The following is a 19,415-nucleotide window of genomic DNA, read 5'->3' on the forward strand; positions in this document are numbered from 1 at the left end:
CATTCCAGTGGGAGGTCGACTGTGCCACTTCAACAACATATGGCACTCAATCACCTCAGACCAATGGGTACTGGCGATAATTGTTCAGGGTTACCATCTGAACTTTCTCTCCGTGCCACCAGACTCCCCACCTCTACCGATGTGGAGAACATCCGATCACTCCATCCTTCTGGATCAGGAGGTCTCCCTCCTTCAGTCCAAGGCAATAGAACCCATACCCTACTTTCAACACGGCCTAGGATTCTATTCCCGGTACTTTCTAATCCCCAAAAAATCGGGAGGCATTCGTTCTATTCTGGACCTACGGGCCCTCAACAAGTACCTCCAGCGAGAGAAATTCAAAATGGTAACCTTAGGCTCGCTTCTTCCTCTTCTACAAAGAGGAGACTGGGTCTGCTGTCTGGACCTCCAGGACACATACACTCATATTGTGATAACTCCATCACATCGCAAATACCTGAGGTTTCTAGTAGGCCCCAAGCACTATCAGTACCGAGTGCTTCCATTCGGCCTAGCGTCTGTGCCACGAGTCTTCACAAAATGCCTCATAGTAGTTGCAGCATTCCTCAGGACTCAAGGTGTTCACGTCTACCCCTATCTGGATGATAATGAGCATTTCCGTTTTATTGGCGTTCAAAACTAAGTTGAGACTAGAGAGTAGGTCTTTGATTGGCTGAAGGCAGTCATTCCAATAGGTGATAGTTTTTTGAAGGGATTCTGTGATCGGGATAAGGATTTGTATGTCCTCCGCATAGAGGTAATGGGTAAGCTTAAGGTTAGCGAGTAGGTGGCAGAGGGAGAGGAGGTAGATATTGAAGAGGGTGGGTGAAAGTGAAGATCCTTGAGGGACTCCTTGGTCTGTAAGGATGGGATGAGATTCCTTGTTGTTTATCCTGACTTTGTAGAGTCTATTGCTCAGGAAGGACTGAAACCAACTGAGAGCTGAGCCTTTGATGCCTAAGTTGGCTAGTTGGTCTATAAGTATTGTGTGTTTTACCATGTCAAAAACTGCGGACAAATCTAAGAGAACAAGCAAGTAGGATTGTTTTTTCTCCAGGTTTTCAAGGATGGTGTCCGTGAGTGATGATAGGAGAGATTCTGTGTTTAGGGATTTGCGAAAGCCGTACTGAGCAGAGGATAGAATGTTGTTATCTTCCAGATATTCTGACAGTTGCTTGTTGACAATTTTTTCCATTACTTTGGCAATGAGAGGTAGGTTTGCGATTGGATGGAAGTTAGCTGGGTCCGATGGAGAGGCATTTGGTTTTTTTTAGCAGAGGTTTGAGGATTGCCAATTTTAACTGGTTAGGTACTAAGCCTTGAGATAGAGATGTATTAATAATTTCAGAAATTGGTTTAGAGATGGTGTTCGGGGATGGCTATGAGCAGGTTTGTTGGTAATGGGTCTGATGGGTGGGAGGATGGTTTGAGATTCTTGAGGGTATTTTCTATCTCCAACGAAGAAGTGGGCTCAAATGACTTGAGACTAGCGTTTTGTTGAGGTAGGGTAATGAGGTGGTTTATTGGAGAGATGCTGTTGGTTGTGAGGGAATAGGTAAGGTTGGAGATTTTTGTCTTAAAATAATTGGCGAGTTCGTTGGCTTTGTTGAGTGCCAGGTGGTCTGGGATAGTGGGAGGAGATGGTTTGGTAAGTGAAGAGACGTAGGAGAAAAGTGCCTTTGAGTCGAAGATGAAATTGTGGATTTTCTTTGCGTAGAAATTTTTCTTAGTTTTAAGGATGGTGTTCCTGTATGTGTTGAGGAGGGATTTGTAGATAGTGTGTGAAGAAAAGGTTGGGTTTTTTCTCCAGCTTTGTTCTTTATATCTTAGTGTTTGCTTGAGGGATTTAAGATTAGGGGTAAACCAAGGTTTTCTGTTGTCCAATGCGGGTTGTATGGTTTTGGTTGATGGGCAGATTTGATCTGCAATTTTATTGGTGAGATTGATCCATGAAGACTAAAACTGTGGTGGATTTCAAAGGGGCATGGGATAAACTTAAAAAAAACAAAAAAAACCCTTTGCTGTGGTGGAAAAACCTCTATAAACAGACCCCCATCCCCATCCTTAATGAATTTTTTTAAAGTCCCAGACAATCAAGAGTAAAGCTGATCTGAAGGCATCAGCTGGCATGTTTTCATTTGTGACTCTCTGTAGTCGGGTAGACCTTTCCCTGGTGATTTTCTGCAATGAACCACAGGTTTCAGTGCTGCGGAGCTGAAGGAAAGTAGGTTGTTGAACTGATTCAGGTTGCTTAATTTATTGCACGCTATAAACACTATGATGGCAATGTGAATTATTTTTCTTGTTTAATATATGTTTGTGGTTTTGAAATAGCAACCTTAACACATACTCTGAGGAAGCCTATGCTCTCTGCTTGTTCCTAATCTCAAGAAGCAAAGCTAAATTTCTTTTGTCAGTGCCATGAAGAACAGCTGGTAGTTTCTCTTTGAGGAAAAATAGGAACTTTGTGTGAAATTAAAAGTTTAATTAAGTAATCTGCTAAAGTTGCATTTTTTATATCTTAAGAGCAAAAATGCTTGGCTGGCCTGATAGACCAGTGCTTAGCACTCTCAGCTAAATCTCTTCCTAATTACAGCATTCTTGGCAGCTTTTGTAAGACTGGTCCCGGGACAGTTATCCTGCTAGCATTGCAGATCTTCTAAAATTGTACTAGTTTATAAGATACATTTTCCTCTTCATAACATGCAGTTTCTCATTCTTTTTAAAATATATATTTATTTTCTTGAAATTTTTAATGGCAACAAACAGTGCACATCAAAAAACCACATGAACCGCAAAAATGTCAAGGTATAGGTGGATAGCCAAGTCACCAATTTAGTGGACACAGACAATGATTTGGCAGAGACTTCAAAGTCTAAATATTTATAGGCTGTTCATGAATCGTACTTTTAATAAATCCATCAAGATGATAAATTCAGATTTGCAGCTGACGTTCACGGTCATCTCCCTCATGGAGACCCTCGGGGGGGGGGGGGTTGCCATCTTGCCCGCGTGGTCGCCGGAGCCATCTCCCCCCTTTGATCGCCGTATTGTCTGCACAATTGAGCCATGCGCACAGCGGCGAGCCGGGCACATAAACTACTTGTGCGCACAGCGGCACACGCACAAAGGTGCCGGACACACAGCAGCACACTCAACGACACCGGGCGCACAGCAGCACGCACATAGCGGCCTGCATGCACATCTTCGCACCTGGAGGGCATATCTAAGCCCCCTGCAGCGTGCTTATAGGCGCACAAACGAGCTTTGATCGACTCCACGCGCTCAAATCATAGCACCACCAGCCAAGGGACAAGCTCTCTGCCCTGCCTGCCACCTGAGAGCAGCACGTGAAGTGTCTTCTGCCGTGTACCTGCAGTGTGAAGAGGTCCTGGGGGAACCAGGACAAGGCCCCCCCCCCCCCCCCCCCAGCCAGTAGAGGAATCCGGCTCCACCAACAATAGTACCACAGACCTCTCTATCCCTGGCTCGGCCCCTCCTCAGTTGGGCCCCTTGGGGAACGCCACTGGCTTCAATATGGACCTAAGAACCTTTTCCTTGGTAGAATTCTTCAAAGGGCTGCAAACCTTTGTCCAGGCACAATCGGTGCCACCGGTGTCACAGCCACAGCCTCCACCAGAAGACCAAAACCTTCCAGGCCCCTCTCGGCCTCCTCGAGACGTGCCCCCTCCGGACAAAAGTCCCCTCAGGTGACATGGACAGCTCAGAGGAAGAACCAGACCCCTGGAGGAAGGAGAAATCCCTCCAGGAACGGAACCATACTGAACCATGATGCGTTTCTTCTCCAGAGACGAGTTACCAGACCTCGTGTCTCTGAGTCTGAAGGAGCTGGCCATCCCAGTCACAAGCGCCACAGTGGAGCCAAAGACGAACCCTCTGGTCAGGCTCAGTCAGGCCTCACGCCATTTCCCATTGCTGCAGGCAGTACAACAACTGATCGACTTGGAATGGAATGCTCTGGAGACCATTTTCAAAGGAGGACGGACCCTAGAAGCCCTATATCCACTGCAACCCTCAGCCAAAAGAACTCTTGGTGTTCCCCAAAGTGGACGCCATGGTCTGTGCTGTCACGAAGCGCACTACCATTCCAGTCGGAGGAGGAGCAGCACTCAAGGATGCCCAAGACAGACGTCAGGAATCCATCCTTAAACAGTCATTTGATGCAGCAAGCTATGTCACTACAGATCGCTGCCTGCTGTGCTGTGGTGACACGTGCCCGCCTATCACTTGCCAGGAACACTACCAAGCACGTCGAAACATTAGAGCCAGCGACATCCGACCTGGTGCGCACCTGAGCCAGTGGCGTCTCATCCTTTGTGGCAGCCAGAAGACAACCCTGGCTCCGAAGCTGGTCAGCCGACGTGACCTCCAAGATGAAACTCACGAGAATGCCCTTTAAAGGAGCCCTCCTGTTCGGAAGTAAACTGGAGAAGTTAGCCGAGAAATGGGGCGAATCCCCAGTACCTCGGCTACCGGAGGACAAGAACAAAAGAAGCCATCGCCCCTCTCTCCAAACATCCAAGGGCAGAGGATCACAGCGCTTTAGACCATACAAGAATACATACCAAGCACCTCGCCCCGCAGGCAGGGGCCAGTCCTTTCGGAACAAACACAACAAAAGGGGAGCCGGCTCAGGTCCAGGCCCCAGTCGCACCCCACAATGAGAATCAACAGACCCATCCACAGGAAGAAACCATAGGGGGAAGGTTTGCCCTATTCTATCAAAGATGGGTCGAGATAATGTCGGACAAGTGGGTCCTAACCATCATTCGAGAGCGATACTATCTGGACTTCCACAACATCCCTCCAGACAAATTTGTGCAATCCCCTTGCCACTCCCCCTCCAAGAGGACGGCAGTGGAAACCACACTGACAAAATTGCTCTCCCTAGAGGCTATAACTCCGGTGCCCACACACCAACAAAATACTGGGCACTATTCCATCTATTATATCGTCCCCAAGAAAGAGGGAACGTTCCGGCCCATCCTGGACCTCAAATCTGTCAACCACTACCTGAGGGTATCACACTTCCGCATGGAAACCCTACTTTTGGTCATAAGGGCAGTACAGCTGGGAGAATTTCTGACCTCCCTGGACCTGTTGGAAGCCTATCTGCACATCCTGGTCCATCCACGGCCACCAGCGCTTTCAACACTTCGCGATCATGGACCACCACTACCAGTTCCAGATGCTACCCTTCGGACTAGCTACTGCCCCTTGGACATTCACCAAAATCATGGTGGTAGTAGCAGCGACACTGAGGAAAGAAGGTATCCTCGTACATCTGTACCTGGACGATTGGCTGATCAGGGCAAAATCTCCAGAAGAAAGCCATCAGGTGACCACCAGAGTCAAGAATCTACAGCAGAATCTCGGGTGGGTCGTCAACACAACCAAGATCTGCCTGCAGCCCTCCCAATCACTAGAATACCTGGGAGTCCAGTTCAACACCAAACAAGACAAGGTCATTCTTCCCCCTACAAGGAGAAGGAAACTGATGGACCAGTTGAGAAAACTGTTGAACGGCACCCGTCCCACGGTATGGAACTACCTCCAAGTCCTCAGCCTCATGACATCAACCCTAGAAGTCCCATGGGCAAGGGTTCACATGCGACCACTACAACGTTCCTACTGTCACGATGGAACCCAATGTCCCAGGACTACACCGTTCGCCTCCAGTTACCGGCGGTTGTACGGATATAGCTTCTATGGTGGCTACAAGAAGACCATCTGAGCAAGGGAGTAAGGCTATCCCACCATGGATGCGAGCCTACGAGGGTGGGGAGCCCACTGCCAGGAACTGTCGGCCCAAGGGCAATGGAACAAGGAAGAGTCTGGATGGAACATCAACCGACTGGAAGCCCGAGCAGTCAGACTAGCCTGCTTGCGATTCAGTCACAGGCTTCGAGGAGAATCAGAGTCATATCTGACAACGCCACAACAGTGGCCTACATCAACCACCAGAGAGGAACCAGAAGCCAACAGATGTCCCTGGAAGTAGAACCCCTAAAGGCGTGGGTGGAAGCAAACCTGCAAGGGATCTCAGCCACCCACATCGTGGGAAAAGGCAACATCACTGCAGATTACCTCAGCAGAGAAAGTCTAGATCCAAATGAATGGAGGCTGTCAACCACAGCACTCCAGTTGAAAATAGACCGCCGGGGGAACTCCAGCCATGGATCTTCTGGCAACCCGGTCCAATGCCCAAGTTCCCAACTTCTTCAGCCGCAGACGAGACCCACAATCCCAGGGGATCGACACCCTTGTCCAGACCTGGCCACAGGAAGACCTGCTGTGTACGCCTTTCCTCCATGGCCGCTACTGGGCGGGATCCATCCGCAAGATAGAACACCACAGGGGGCTAGTACTTCTAGTGGCCCCAGATTGGCCAAGAAGGCCGTGGTACGCAGACATGCAAAGACTTCTGGAGGGGAGCCCCCTGTCTGTACCTCCATACAGGGATCTGCTCTAGCAAGGACCGATCCTCCACGAAGACCTAACTATTCTCTTTTACGGTCTGGCCATTGAGAGGACGCGCCTGAAGAAGAGTGGATATTCGGGGCAGTGATTGACACCTTGCTCCGAGCATGCAAGTTTTCCACGTCTCTAACCTACATACTAATATGGAGAATATTCAAAGCCTGGTATGAAGACCTCAGCATTCTTCCGTGGACAGTCAAAATCCACACGATCCTGGAATTTCTGCAGGATGGCTTACAGAAGGGGTTGACTCTCAACTCCATCAAGGTTCAGGTGGCCGGTTTGGCTTGCTTCAGAGCCAAAGTGGACAGCATCAGTCTATCTTCACACCCAGACGTCTCCCGCTTCCTGAGAGGTGTCAAACAAATCCGACCACCACTAAAGTGGCCGGTATCCCAATGGAACCTCAGTCTAGTACTAGACTTCCTAGCGGGAGCTTCCTTCAGACTTACCCGCGGGGTGTTTCTACGGCTTCTAACCTTGAAGACGCCATTCCTAGTGGCGATATGTTCAGCCCGTTGCATCTCCGAACTTCAAGCACTATCCTGTCGGGAACCATTCCTCAGACTCACACCGGGATCATAAGAACATAAGAAAATGCCATACTGGGTCAGACCAAGGGTCCATCAAGCCCAGCATCCTGTTTCCAACAGTGGCCAATCCAGGCCATAAGAACCTGGCAAGTACCCAAAAACTAAGTCTATTCCATGTAACCATTGCTAATGGCAGTGGCTATTCTCTAAGTGAACTTAATAGCAGGTAATGGACTTCTCCTCCAAGAACTTATCCAATCCTTTTTTAAACACAGCTATACTAACTGCACGAACCACATTCTCTGGCAACAAATTCCAGAGTTTAATTGTGCGTTGAGTAAAAAAGAACTTTCTCCGATTAGTTTTAAATGTGCCCCATGCTAACTTCATGGAGTGCCCCCTAGTCTTTCTTCTATCCGAAAGAGTAAATAACCGATTCACATCTACCCGTTCTAGACCTCTCATGATTTTAAACACCTCTATCATATCCCCCCTCAGTCGTCTCTTCTCCAAGCTGAAAAGTCCTAACCTCTTTAGTCTTTCCTCATAGGGGAGTTGTTCCATTCCCCTTATCATTTTGGTAGCCCTTCTCTGTACCTTCTCCATCGCAATTATATCTTTTTTGAGATGCGGCGACCAGAATTGTACACAGTATTCAAGGTGCGGTCTCACCATGGAGCGATACAGAGGCATTATGACATTTTCCGTTTTATTCATCATTCCTTTTCTAATAATTCCCAACATTCTGTTTGCTTTTTTGACTGCCGCAGCACACTGCACCGACGATTTCAATGTGTTATCCACTATGACACCTAGATCTCTTTCTTGGGTTGTAGCACCTAATATGGAACCCAACATTGTGTAATTATAGCATGGGTTATTTTTCCCTATATGCATCACCTTGCACTTATCCACATTAAATTTCATCTGCCATTTGGATGCCCAATTTTCCAGTCTCACAAGGTCTTCCTGCAATTTATCACAATCCGCTTGTGATTTAACTACTCTGAACAATTTTGTGTCATCTGCAAATTTGATTATCTCACTCGTCGTATTTCTTTCCAGATCATTTATAAATATATTGAACAGTAAGGGTCCCAATACAGATCCCTGAGGCACTCCACTGTCCACACCCTTCCACTGAGAAAATTGCCCATTCAATCCTACTCTCTGTTTCCTGTCTTTTAGCCAGTTTGCAATCCACGAAAGGACATCGCCACCTATCCCATGACTTTTTACTTTTCCTAGAAGCCTCTCATGAGGAACTTTGTCAAACGCCTTCTGAAAATCCAAGTATACTATATCTACCGGTTCACCTTTATCCACATGTTTATTAACTCCTTCAAAAAAGTGAAGCAGATTTGTGAGGCAAGACTTGCCCTGGGTAAAGCCATGCTGACTTTGTTCCATTAAACCATGTCTTTCTATATGTTCTGTGATTTTGAAGTTTAGAACACTTTCCACTATTTTTCCTGGCACTGAAGTCAGGCTAACCGGTCTGTAGTTTCCCGGATCGCCCCTGGAGCCCTTTTTAAATATTGGGGTTACATTTGCTATCCTCCAGTCTTCAGGTACAATGGATGATTTTAATGATAAGTTACAAATTTTTACTAATAGGTCTGAAATTTCATTTTTTAGTTCCTTCAGAACTCTGGGGTGTATACCATCCGGTCCAGGTGATTTACTACTCTTCAGTTTGTCAATCAGGCCTACCACATCTTCTAGATTCACCGTGATTTGATTCAGTCCATCTGAATCATTACCCATGAAAACCTTCTCCATTACGGGTACCTCCCCAACATCCTCTTCAGTAAACACCGAAGCAAAGAAATCATTTAATCTTTCCGCGATGGCCTTATCTTCTCTAAGTGCCCCTTTAACCCCTCGATCATCTAACGGTCCAACTGACTCCCTCACAGGCTTTCTGCTTCGGATATATTTAAAAAAGTTTTTACTGTGAATTTTTGCCTCTACAGCCAACTTCTTTTCAAATTCTCTCTTAGCCTGTCTTATCAATGTCTTACATTTAACTTGCCAATGTTTATGCTTTATCCTATTTTCTTCTGTTGGATCCTTCTTCCAATTTTTGAATGAAGATCTTTTGGCTAAAATAGCTTCTTTCACCTCCCCTTTTAACCATGCCGGTAATCGTTTTGCCTTCTTTCCATACAACTATGCCTTCTTTCCATACAACTATGCACTGTCCCTTCCTTCCATACAACTATGCACTGTCCCTTCCTTTCCATACAACTATGCACTGTCCCTTCCTTCCATCCAAAGGTGGTTTCTCATTTCCATCTAAACCAAACCATCTCGCTGCCATCTCCAGACAAGCATAAGGACTCGGAAGACTCTCTCCTTCTTCGCCATCTTAACGTCTGCAGACTACTGGTCCGATACCTGGAAAGGTCGGAATCCATACTAAAGACTGACCACCTATTCATCCTTCACAGTGGGAAGAAACAAGGGGAAGCAGCCTTGCGGGCAACCATAGCTCGCTGGATCAAAGAAGTAATCAAGGCGGCCTACATAGAGGCAGGGAAGCCTCCACCTCTACAAGTCGAGGCCCATTCCACCAGAGCTCAGTCAGTGTCCTGGGCAGAAACCAAGATGCTGTCACCCGCCGAGATCTGTCGGGCGGCGACATGGTCCTCCATTCACACCTTCTCGAGGTTCTACCACCTGGATGTTCAGGCCCGGGAGGACACAGCATTTGCAAGGGCAGTTCTAAGTGGGCCACTGGCAGACTTCCACCCGGTTCGGGAATAGCTTTTGTACATCCCATTGGTCCTGAGTTCATCTGCTCCATGCTAGGAAATGGAGAAATTACTTACCTGTTAATTTCGTTTTCCTTAGTGTAGGACACATGGACTCAGTATCCCACCCACAGCTACCTCAGAATACGGAAACCTCAGGTGACAATCCCTGAGAGCAAGACAAGAATGGGTAAGCCACGCTTTACCCCTAGTTAAGACACCCATAATTCACGTCAACCAGTTCAAGTTAATCAAGTAATCAAGTTATTCAAACACACATATATCCACAATTGCTTTTCGAGGAGAATACTGAAGAGCAGAGCTTCCTGCACGGGTATATGTAGTGCTGACGTCAGATTGAAATCTGATTCCGTCTCCAGCTGCTATCAGGAGCACACTATACCCATTGGTCCTGAGTCCATCTGTCTACACTAAGGAAAACAAAATTATCAGGCAAGTAATTTCTCCATTTCTTGTGGCAATTTGTTGTGTGCTTAGCATATCCAAACTACAGACTTTGTCTTGTCTGGAGCTGTTTTTACAGGTGACTCCAAGGGCGATACAGCTGTATTCTTACTCTTCCTTTTTGCCAAAAGTGGTCTCGGATTTTCACTTAAATCAGTCAATTTCCCTGCTATCTCTGGACAGGGAAAGGAATGCAGAGGAATATTGCCTTTTAGGGTCCTTGTCATCAAGAGGCATATGTTGAGGCATTTGGAGATTTCTAAACCTTTTAAGAAGATGGATGATCGCCTGTTTGTTCACCACAATAGCCCGTTAGATTAAGGAGGTAGCCACATCCGTATATGTGGATGCTCAGCAGCCGTTACCTAGTCAGGTTAGGGCTCATTTCACTAGGGATCAGGCAGTGTCATGGGCAGAGGTTAGATGGTTGACTCCCATCAACATTTGCCGAACTGCGACGGGGTCCTCCTTATACACTTTTTCCAGGCATTATTGCCTGGATGTGCAGGCCCGGAAAGACACAACCTTTGCGCATGCCATGTTGCTTGGATTGTGGGCAGCCTCCCACCCTATCCAGGAGTATCTTTGGTACATCCCACTGGTTTTGGAACCACCAGTCCGTATGCTAAGAAAGGAGAAATTACTACTTACCTGATAATTTCCTTTTCTTTAATTAAGACAGGTGGATCCATCTTCCTGCCCTTGGCTGCCAGATGGTTGTACTATTGTCCTCCTTCATGGCTGCGTATTCCAAGAGTTACAGATAAGTGTTACTCCAGTCCCTAGACCAGCGCTTCTCAACCGGTGTGTCGCCCAACACCGGCAGGTATGTTGCGTCTCCCTGTGTCCCATTAACCTGTTCTACTTTCCTTTTGCCTTTTTCCAGCCCCCACGGGCCAATTGGAAGCCTCCTTTCTTCCTACCCCCATTTCCCAATGGGAAGCCTCCTTCATTCTGCCTGTCCCCGCGCAGGCCAATCGGAAGCCTCCTCCCTATCATGGGAGTAGGAAGAAGGGATGAAGCCTTTGATTGGCCAGTGAGGCAGGCATCAGAATGCCCGGACGTGGGGTGGGAGGAATAGAAGTTTTTGAACTCAGACGAAGCAAGGCCACACGGTGAAGAGGAAACCCGACCCCCGCCATGGGAGCCCATTCCCATGGTAGCGAAAAAAGAAGGCCTGCCAGAGTAAAGCCAATGCAGAACTGGAGCCCATCCCTGCAGTGAAGGAAGAAGTTTTTTGTGAGAGCTGGTGCATCTGTGTGTGAATGGGTGCCTGGCTGAGAGCTGGTGCGTCTGTGTGTGAATGGGTGCCTGGCTGAGAGCTGGTGCATGTGGGTGTAAATGGGTGCTTGGGTGAGAGCTGGTGTGTGTGGGTGTGAATGGATGCCTGGGTGAGAGCTTGTGGGTGGGAATGGGTGCCTGGGTGAGAGCTGGTGTGGGTAGGGGTGAATTGGGTGCCTGAGTGAGAGCTTGTGGGTGGGAATGGGTGCCTGGGTGAGAGCTGGTGTGGGTAGGGGTGAATTGGGTGCCTGGGTGAGAGCTTGTGGGTGTGAATGGGTGCTTGGATGAGAGCTTGTGGGTGTGAATGGGTGCTTGGGTGAGAGCTTGTGTGTGTGGATGTGAATGGGTGCTTGGGTGAGAGCTTGTGGGTGTGAATGGAAGCCTGGGTGAGAGCTGGTGTGAATGGGTGCTTGGGTGAGAGCTTGTGTGTGTGTGTAGGTGTGAATGGGTGCTTGGGTGAGAGCTTGTGTCTGTGGGTTTGAATGGGTGCCAGGCTGAGAACTTGTAGGCGTGAATGGATGCATGGATGAGAGCTTGTCTGTAGGTGTGAGAGCATTTGTGTGTGATTGAGAGAGAGAGACTGGTCAGGGTGGTGATGTGTTTCTGTGTGAGAGAGAGAGACTGGTCAGGAAGATGACTGGTGTGAGAGAGAGACCGAGACTAGTCATGGGGTCTAATTGGGGGGGGGGGGTGACTGAATGTGGGCGCTAAGGAAGAGGACTGTGAGGACAGAGCTTCAGCAGCCCTTGCTGCTTCTGGTGAGTGCTATTGGCCTGGAAGGGAAAGGAGTAGGAGAGTTGCTGGAGAGGGTAAGTAAAGGTGGCTTTTTAAGGTTATTTTTCTTGATTGATTGCCATTTTAATTAAGTATTATGCAATGTCTGCTGTTTTGAAATATTTATTGATATTTGGACATGTTTTAATAATTTTTATGAGTTTTTAATTGTTGGATATTATTCTGTTCAGCAGCTGTTTTGTAACATTTTTAGTATAGCTTTACAATTATTTCTGTTTGGGGCTCTATAGCAGCTTGGCTTATTCTGTTTTCCCAATAGGAAATGTATTAGTGTTTAGGGCCTGGTTTAATAGTTGTATTTCTTAGACAGGATTGTTACTGTTGAGTGTGTTCCATAATACAGGTGTAACTTTGTGTGGGTTAGTTTGTGTGCATTCTTGCAAATCCTGAGAGTCTGTTAGGTGCTATATTTCTCTTTCCATTTCTCCAGGTTCGCACTGCATGCAGAGTGGCTTTTTTGGTTTTCCATTCCAGTTTCTGTCTCCATATTTATGATTTGTGGTTTTTCTGTACTTGATGAAGGTCAGTTCTGGGTGTGTGACCGAAGTGAGGTATTTAACTAGCATGTAGGCATTTGTATCAATCTTATTTGTTGTGTTTTCTCAATAGGATATGCATTAGTGGTAAATTACTGTCTTTTCATAAGGAAGGCTATTTTGCCTGGTAGTAAAAGGAGTTTGTTTTGCTTTTACTGGGGTGTCATCAGAACCAGAATATCTTTTTTGTATGACAAGTTGTACAGGGTAATGCCCTAGATCTACTCTGTACTCATTGCTGGGGATTGAGGGGATTCTTGTGGATGCAGAGTGCATGTTTACATTTAGCCCCGTGATGGTCACATGTTCAGTGTGTCACGCATGTGAGAACCATCTGTCAGGTGTGTCCCGGCCAAAAAAAAGGTTGAGAACCACTGCCCTAGACTATTGTTACACTCTTTGTCTGACCTCAGTGTTTCCTGTTAGATAAGTGCTGGAATGGTTATTTGTTAATAATGAAGTATTGTTAGTTTGTCTACAGTTGGCTTTTGCAGAGAATACTGGTGGTTTGATGTCAGTGCAGGGGTATATATACTGTGATGTCAGCTTTGCTCCATCTCCATCTGCTGGTAGAGGTTCATAATTCACTAGTTTTCGAGCCACCTGTCCTAATTAAAGAAAAGGAAATTATCAGGTAAGTAGTAATTTCTCCATTCACATGAACTTAACACCTATTTTGATTAAACATAACTTCATTCTTTTGGAAAGGTAGCCAGTACTTTTTTTTTTTGTTTTGAAAGACATAATGGAATGGAATATATCCATGTTTGACAAGCATATAGTTGAAGAAAAACATAATTTACTTATCTCTATTACCAATTAGTATAAATATATTTTATAATGCTATGTAAGAAAGGGCACTGAAAACTGCAATTTTAGAACAGTAACACAACTAATGTGGAGTGTAATGTATAGGAATGATGCTGGATGTGGTTAGAATTGATACTTGGATGCTCATGGTGAAATCCTGCATCTTAAGTCCCTTAATTGCTCTGTAAATTGGATGGCAATTTTTATGAGTGTATTTATTTATTTTAAATTCTTATATACCGACATTCCTGTATAGAATACAGATCACACCGGTTTACAGTGTAACAGAACAGTCGCGTGGGAGCGATACAAGGAACATTTGAAACAAGGAACATTTACAACCAATAAAGTAAAGACTTCAATACAGAATAAAATATACATATAAACCTAAAAATTGGGGTACATTCCAGTAAAGACGGGGAAACTGGGGGGGGGCTGGAGAGAAGAGGCAGAGGATTCACTCCATTGAGGCGCTGGTTAGGGGAACAGCATTTAGATACCAAATAAGAAAGTGATGAGATAAGTGGTTACCTGTTACTACATATAAGGATAGGAACCAATTGCAAATTACAAGTTACTTGGTAAGGTAAGCTAATGCTTAGGTCAGTGGGTCTAAGATGTAAAATTATGGTATACTGAATGGGGAAAGGCTGGGCATGGGGGGTGGCAGGTGAAATAAGCAGGGAAAGAACGAAGGAAATAACGAAAGGGAAGAGGGCCCTAGATAAGGCCTGGGGGGGGGACTAGGTTGAGAGTGCGGCGTGCCCTTGTCCGAGGAGCCCCCTAGTCCTTGTCCGTGGAGCGGCAATCAGCGAGTGCTTAAGTCTCCGGAGAAAGCTTGACTGAAAAGCCAAGTTTTAAGTTTTTTCTTGAAAGTCTGAGGGCAGAGTTCTTGATGTAGAGTTACAGACTTTATAATGGGGTAAACAACTCTCTTCCTTGAGAGCTACAAACAGGTCTGGTTTTCAGGATATCCACAATGAGTATTCATGAGATTTATTTGCACAGTACTGGCAGCACATGCAGATATACTTCATGATATTCATTGCTTTTATCCTGAAAACCAGACTTGTTTGTGGCACTGAGACTGGAGCTTCCTGTCTTTGCTTTATAACCTCACGCTGTGAATTTATCTTACAGAACAAGTTTAAGCCCTCTACCATAGGGATTTCCAAACCTGTCCTCTTGACACCACAGCTAGTTGTGTTTTATGAATATCCACAATGAATATTTATGAAAAATCTTTGTATGTGTTGGGACTCCAATGTATGCAAATATATCTCATACATATTTGTGAATTTGCTGATGTAAGCTTAAAATCAACCTCATTGCACCATCTCTTAAGGTATATTCATCTGAAGGCAACATGACACCAGAAGATCCTCTTCATTTACATCTTTGGAAGTCTGCTGCACCCAAATTAAAATGCTCAGAGCAGAGCATAAATTCTCCCCTCCCCGCCCCACATTGTTCATTGGTCACACAGGTCAAGATGTGGTTTTTTTTCCCTTTCCTCTTTGTGCTGGCCTAGTGGCTTTTATTTTTGTGTTTGAAGGGGGTATTCCATGCTCTGTGCAGTCTGTCTGTTTGCAATGAAGTAGACTGTGAGTCAGCAGTTTTTTTGGGGTTTTTTTTTTGGGTATTGTTTAAGAGTTAAGGCCCTGGAGAAGTTATGGAAAAACAAAACCTGCTTGAGATTAAGAACGCCATTCACTCTCAGAAGATATGCCACAGGTTGTTAAAATATAGCAGGGTATCTTTTGCCAGGTTATAGTGGGAACAGGAGTGCCCGATCATGGCCAAAAACTGAAAAAACTGTAGTCTGTGTAATGGGTTTACAAGTGGCCTTATCAATAGAAGGAACTGACCAAGTGGCAGCAATTTCTCAGTCTGCTTGTTTTATTTGTGGTTTTAAATTGAAAGCGACAGCTTTATTAAAGCTTTTTTCTTAACCGTTTATCTCCACTAGCAAAAAAATATTCTGACTCGTGGCACCCCTGCCCCCTCTGAAAAGTGTACAGCCTGCCTGTTCCCAGTTAATTCCTGACACTTTGGAATTTTAGTATGATTTTTATTCTTTGAACTCTCATTGCCCTGCGTATGATGCTTGTAAATACCCTTTGGGAGCTGGATCTGTCTGTCTTGCTTATGAAGAATCAGAGACAAATAAGGAACATTTCTTCACTTAGAAAATAGTACTGCACATCCTGAGCAGGCCATCCATGGTTTGCTGCCTGAACCGGAGATATAAGATTGATCCCTGTTTTGTGCAAGATCCAGTTCAAATGGGTTCCTCTTTCTCATAATATGAAGTCATGACATTCTGTCACTACCATCTCCCCTCCCTAGAACCCCAAACTCTCGTCAATGAGTAGAAATAAAAGCTTGCAACTTAAGTTACATAAGTAACAAAATAAGGAACCAAACAGTTTGTACCCAAATGAAACATTTGTCAAGGTAAGCTAGGCAATCCAAAAATTACCAGGTCTGCTGGCCTGCCAAAGGAATAGCTAAACCGAATCCCTGTAAATACTTGTGCCTCAACTGTATTACCATGCTAGGATGGGTTATTGATATTGCTATTGAGGATGGTCTCACTGGCATGGTTGTGTCCAGTTCACATATTTTGGGTCCTAAGGCAAATTGGTGCTGCACCAAATCAGCAGAATGTGGCACCATCTCGACTGCCATGGTCCTGAAATGTTCCCTATTCCCCATGAGATAGGAACAACTTCTGTCCTAGGGGGGAAGGTGCTGTGCATTGCAGTTCATAGAAAAAGACCATCTGAACCATCCAGTCTGCCCAGCAAGTTTCTTATGGTAATAACTGCTGCTCCATGCAGTTAGCCCCAAGCCTTATGTTAAGGGTAGTAATATTAACATTCAAAACCAAACTGTCCCAGCCTATACAAATATTGCTAGCAACATTTTAACAGGATACACGGCCTTCTTGATTCAGACAATGCTGTTTGAACATACTTTGCTTTTGGACTTAATCGTAGCGCATTCCTGCATGTCTGTGTATCAGTATCCTGGACCGTAAAAGTCAGGACCCAACATTAGCTGTCCTCTGAATGCAATTTCCTTCCCCCGCCCCCTGCCATTGAAGCAGAGAGTGATATTGCAGTTGTGTCAAGGCTAATTGGTTAAGGGTAGTAATCCCCATGCCTTCTGTTAAGGGTAGTAGCAGCTGCTCCTTGCAGGTTACCCCCATGCCCCCTTTTCTTCATTCCAATTGCAGCCTTTAGGGATCTTCAGTGTTTATCCCACATCTTTTTTAATTCATTTACTGTTTTCATCTTTACTACATCTTCCGGCAAGGAATTCCAGGCATCCTCCACCCTCTCCATGAAGAATTATTTCCTGATGGTGGTTCTGAGTCGTACCTCCTGGAGTTTCATATTGTGACCCCTAGTTCTACTGTTTGTTTTCCAACAGAAAAGGTTTGAATATCGTGCATCATTAAAACCTTTCAGGTATCTGAAGGTCTGTATCATGTCTCCTCTGCACCTCCTCTCTTCCAGGGTCTACATATTTAGAATTTTCAGCCTCTCATAATTCTTCCAGTACAGACCCTCCACCATTTTGGTTGTCCTTCTGTGGACCACCTCCATGCTGTCTCTATCCTTGTTGAGATATGGTCTTCAGAACTTAACACACTACTCCAGGGAGACCTCACAAGGACCTGTACAAGAGCATTATCAACTCCTTTTTCTTACTAGTTATTCCTCTCCATATGCAGCTCAGCATTCGTCTGGCTTTAGCTATGGCCTTGTCACATTGCTTTCCCATCTTCAGATTGCCAAACACTATCTCCCCAAGGTCCCTTTCCCATTCCATGCACAATAATCTTTACCCCCATCACATATGGCTCTTTTGGATTACCGCACCCCAATTCAAGCTTCCCATGCATCTCTTTGCTCGGGTACCCTACCATAAACTTAGGGTAGCTGCAGTTGTTCAAGATGTAAGGAATGTCACAGTCTGCTGAAGCCCAGTTGCCTCCTTTGATAACCACCCATGTTTAGTTTCCAGGGGACAAATCTGCTGGTTTACCTTTCAGAGTTCATGGTTCCATAGTTTAATATGTTTATTTATTTATTTATTTAACAGTTTTTTATACCGACCTTCATAGTAAATTACCATATCGGATCGGTTTACAATTTAACAAAGGGAAAAACTAGAGTAACAAATTCACGTAAACGAAAGATAACAATAAGTAGGAATAAGTCAAAGTTACAATCAACAGGGGGAGAGAACTTGGAAGCTTGCAACCAGCTGGAAAGAAGATAGGCCGGTAAAAGAAATTTTACCATAGAGTGTACAAGTTAAAAACTTAAGGACGGTGCTTTAACCTGAATGTCTCAGAATCCATTTATTTGTGTCCTATGATGGAGGGGGTGTGATGGCCAGTCAAAGTGACTGTGTCCTTGATGTCCTGTTTGACTGGATGAATTAGCTGGCAACATGTCTCAGTTGGAGTAGAGTGGATTGCGCTGCTCATTGTAATAATGTTGATCTTAAGCACACAACTAAAACAAGAACTGATGGCTCAGACTGGTGGGAGAACTGTTAGAACAGGAATTAACAGATTAAGTGGAATGTTATGTATCATTCATATGTCCTTAAAAATAGAAATAAATTTAGGAGCATTTAAGGAGGCTTGTCTTAGTCGTGACAGCAAATATTTAACACTATAAAATTTTTCCTTTTTTTTTTTTTCTTTTTTTTTTTTTCTTTAATAGAGCAGGTTGGAGCTTTGGATGCTCAAAATATTGTAGCAGTATCATGTGGAGAAGCCCACACCCTGGCATTAAATGACAAAGGTCAAATGTTTTCCTGGGGTCTTGCCACAGATGGACAGCTTGGTCTACCAGGAACAGATGACTATATCAGAGTACCCAGGTAATCTGAGAGACTCCAAAAAAAAAAAAAGTATTAATTTCAGTTTCAACAGTGTCATATTGTTGGTTTTAAATTGAGACATGTTTGCAGATATCTGATTTTTTGAAAATTTCTGATATTCTTTGTAAAGTTCCTCAGATTTTGAGTTGCTTTGCTTGTCAGACTATTCTTATCTTGAGACCTGTTTCTACTAAATATATGCAGAGTACCTTTTTATTGCTAAAGTCATCAGTTAGATAGCTGTGTAGTTAGTTTATCCCACTTTCAAGAAATTTAAGTTCATGGATAGGCGCATTATCTCTCCACTAAGACTTCTTAGAATTCAAATTGACATAGGTTTTTACCTTTTTGTATTTGGTTCCATCTTCCGGCTGTCAAGATAGAACATCTCTATCACCTAAAGAGCAGATTAAAAATGTAAGACATAGCTTGGGAAGGGGGAGGCATTTATATGTTTTCTGTATATAAGAACATAAGAAATTGCCATGCTGGGTCAGACCAAGGATCTATCAAGCCCAGCATCCTTTTTCCAACAGAGGTCAAACCAGGCCATTACCCAAACACTAAGAAGATCCCATGCTACTGATGTAATTAATAGCAGTGGCTATTCCCTAAGTAAACTTGATTAATAGCAGCTAATGGACTTCTCCTCCAAAAACGTATCCAAACCTTTTTTGAACCCAACTACACTAACTGCACTAACCACATCCTCTGGCAACAAATTCCAGAGCTTAATTGTGCGTTGAGTGAAAAAGAATTTTCTCCGATTAGTCTTAAATGTGCTACTTGCTAACTTCATGGAATGCCCCCTAGTCCTTCTATTATTCGAAAAT

General features: G+C 44.8%; 1 protein-coding gene across 8 annotated transcripts in view; it reads left to right on the forward strand.

The window, feature by feature from the left end:
• The window catches only part of HERC4 (HECT and RLD domain containing E3 ubiquitin protein ligase 4), a 280,806-nt gene that overhangs the window by 40,826 nt on the left and 220,565 nt on the right, over positions 1–19,415 (forward strand). For all 8 annotated transcript variants that reach the window (XM_029609698.1, XM_029609697.1, XM_029609695.1 and 5 more), the window contains one exon: positions 18,423–18,582. In XM_029609698.1, the coding sequence (XP_029465558.1) occupies positions 18,423–18,582 (160 nt within the window). The remainder of the gene's footprint in view (positions 1–18,422; positions 18,583–19,415) is intronic.

Source organism: Rhinatrema bivittatum, chromosome 7, assembly GCF_901001135.1.
Source record: "Rhinatrema bivittatum chromosome 7, aRhiBiv1.1, whole genome shotgun sequence".
Classification (NCBI taxonomy): domain Eukaryota; kingdom Metazoa; phylum Chordata; class Amphibia; order Gymnophiona; family Rhinatrematidae; genus Rhinatrema; species Rhinatrema bivittatum.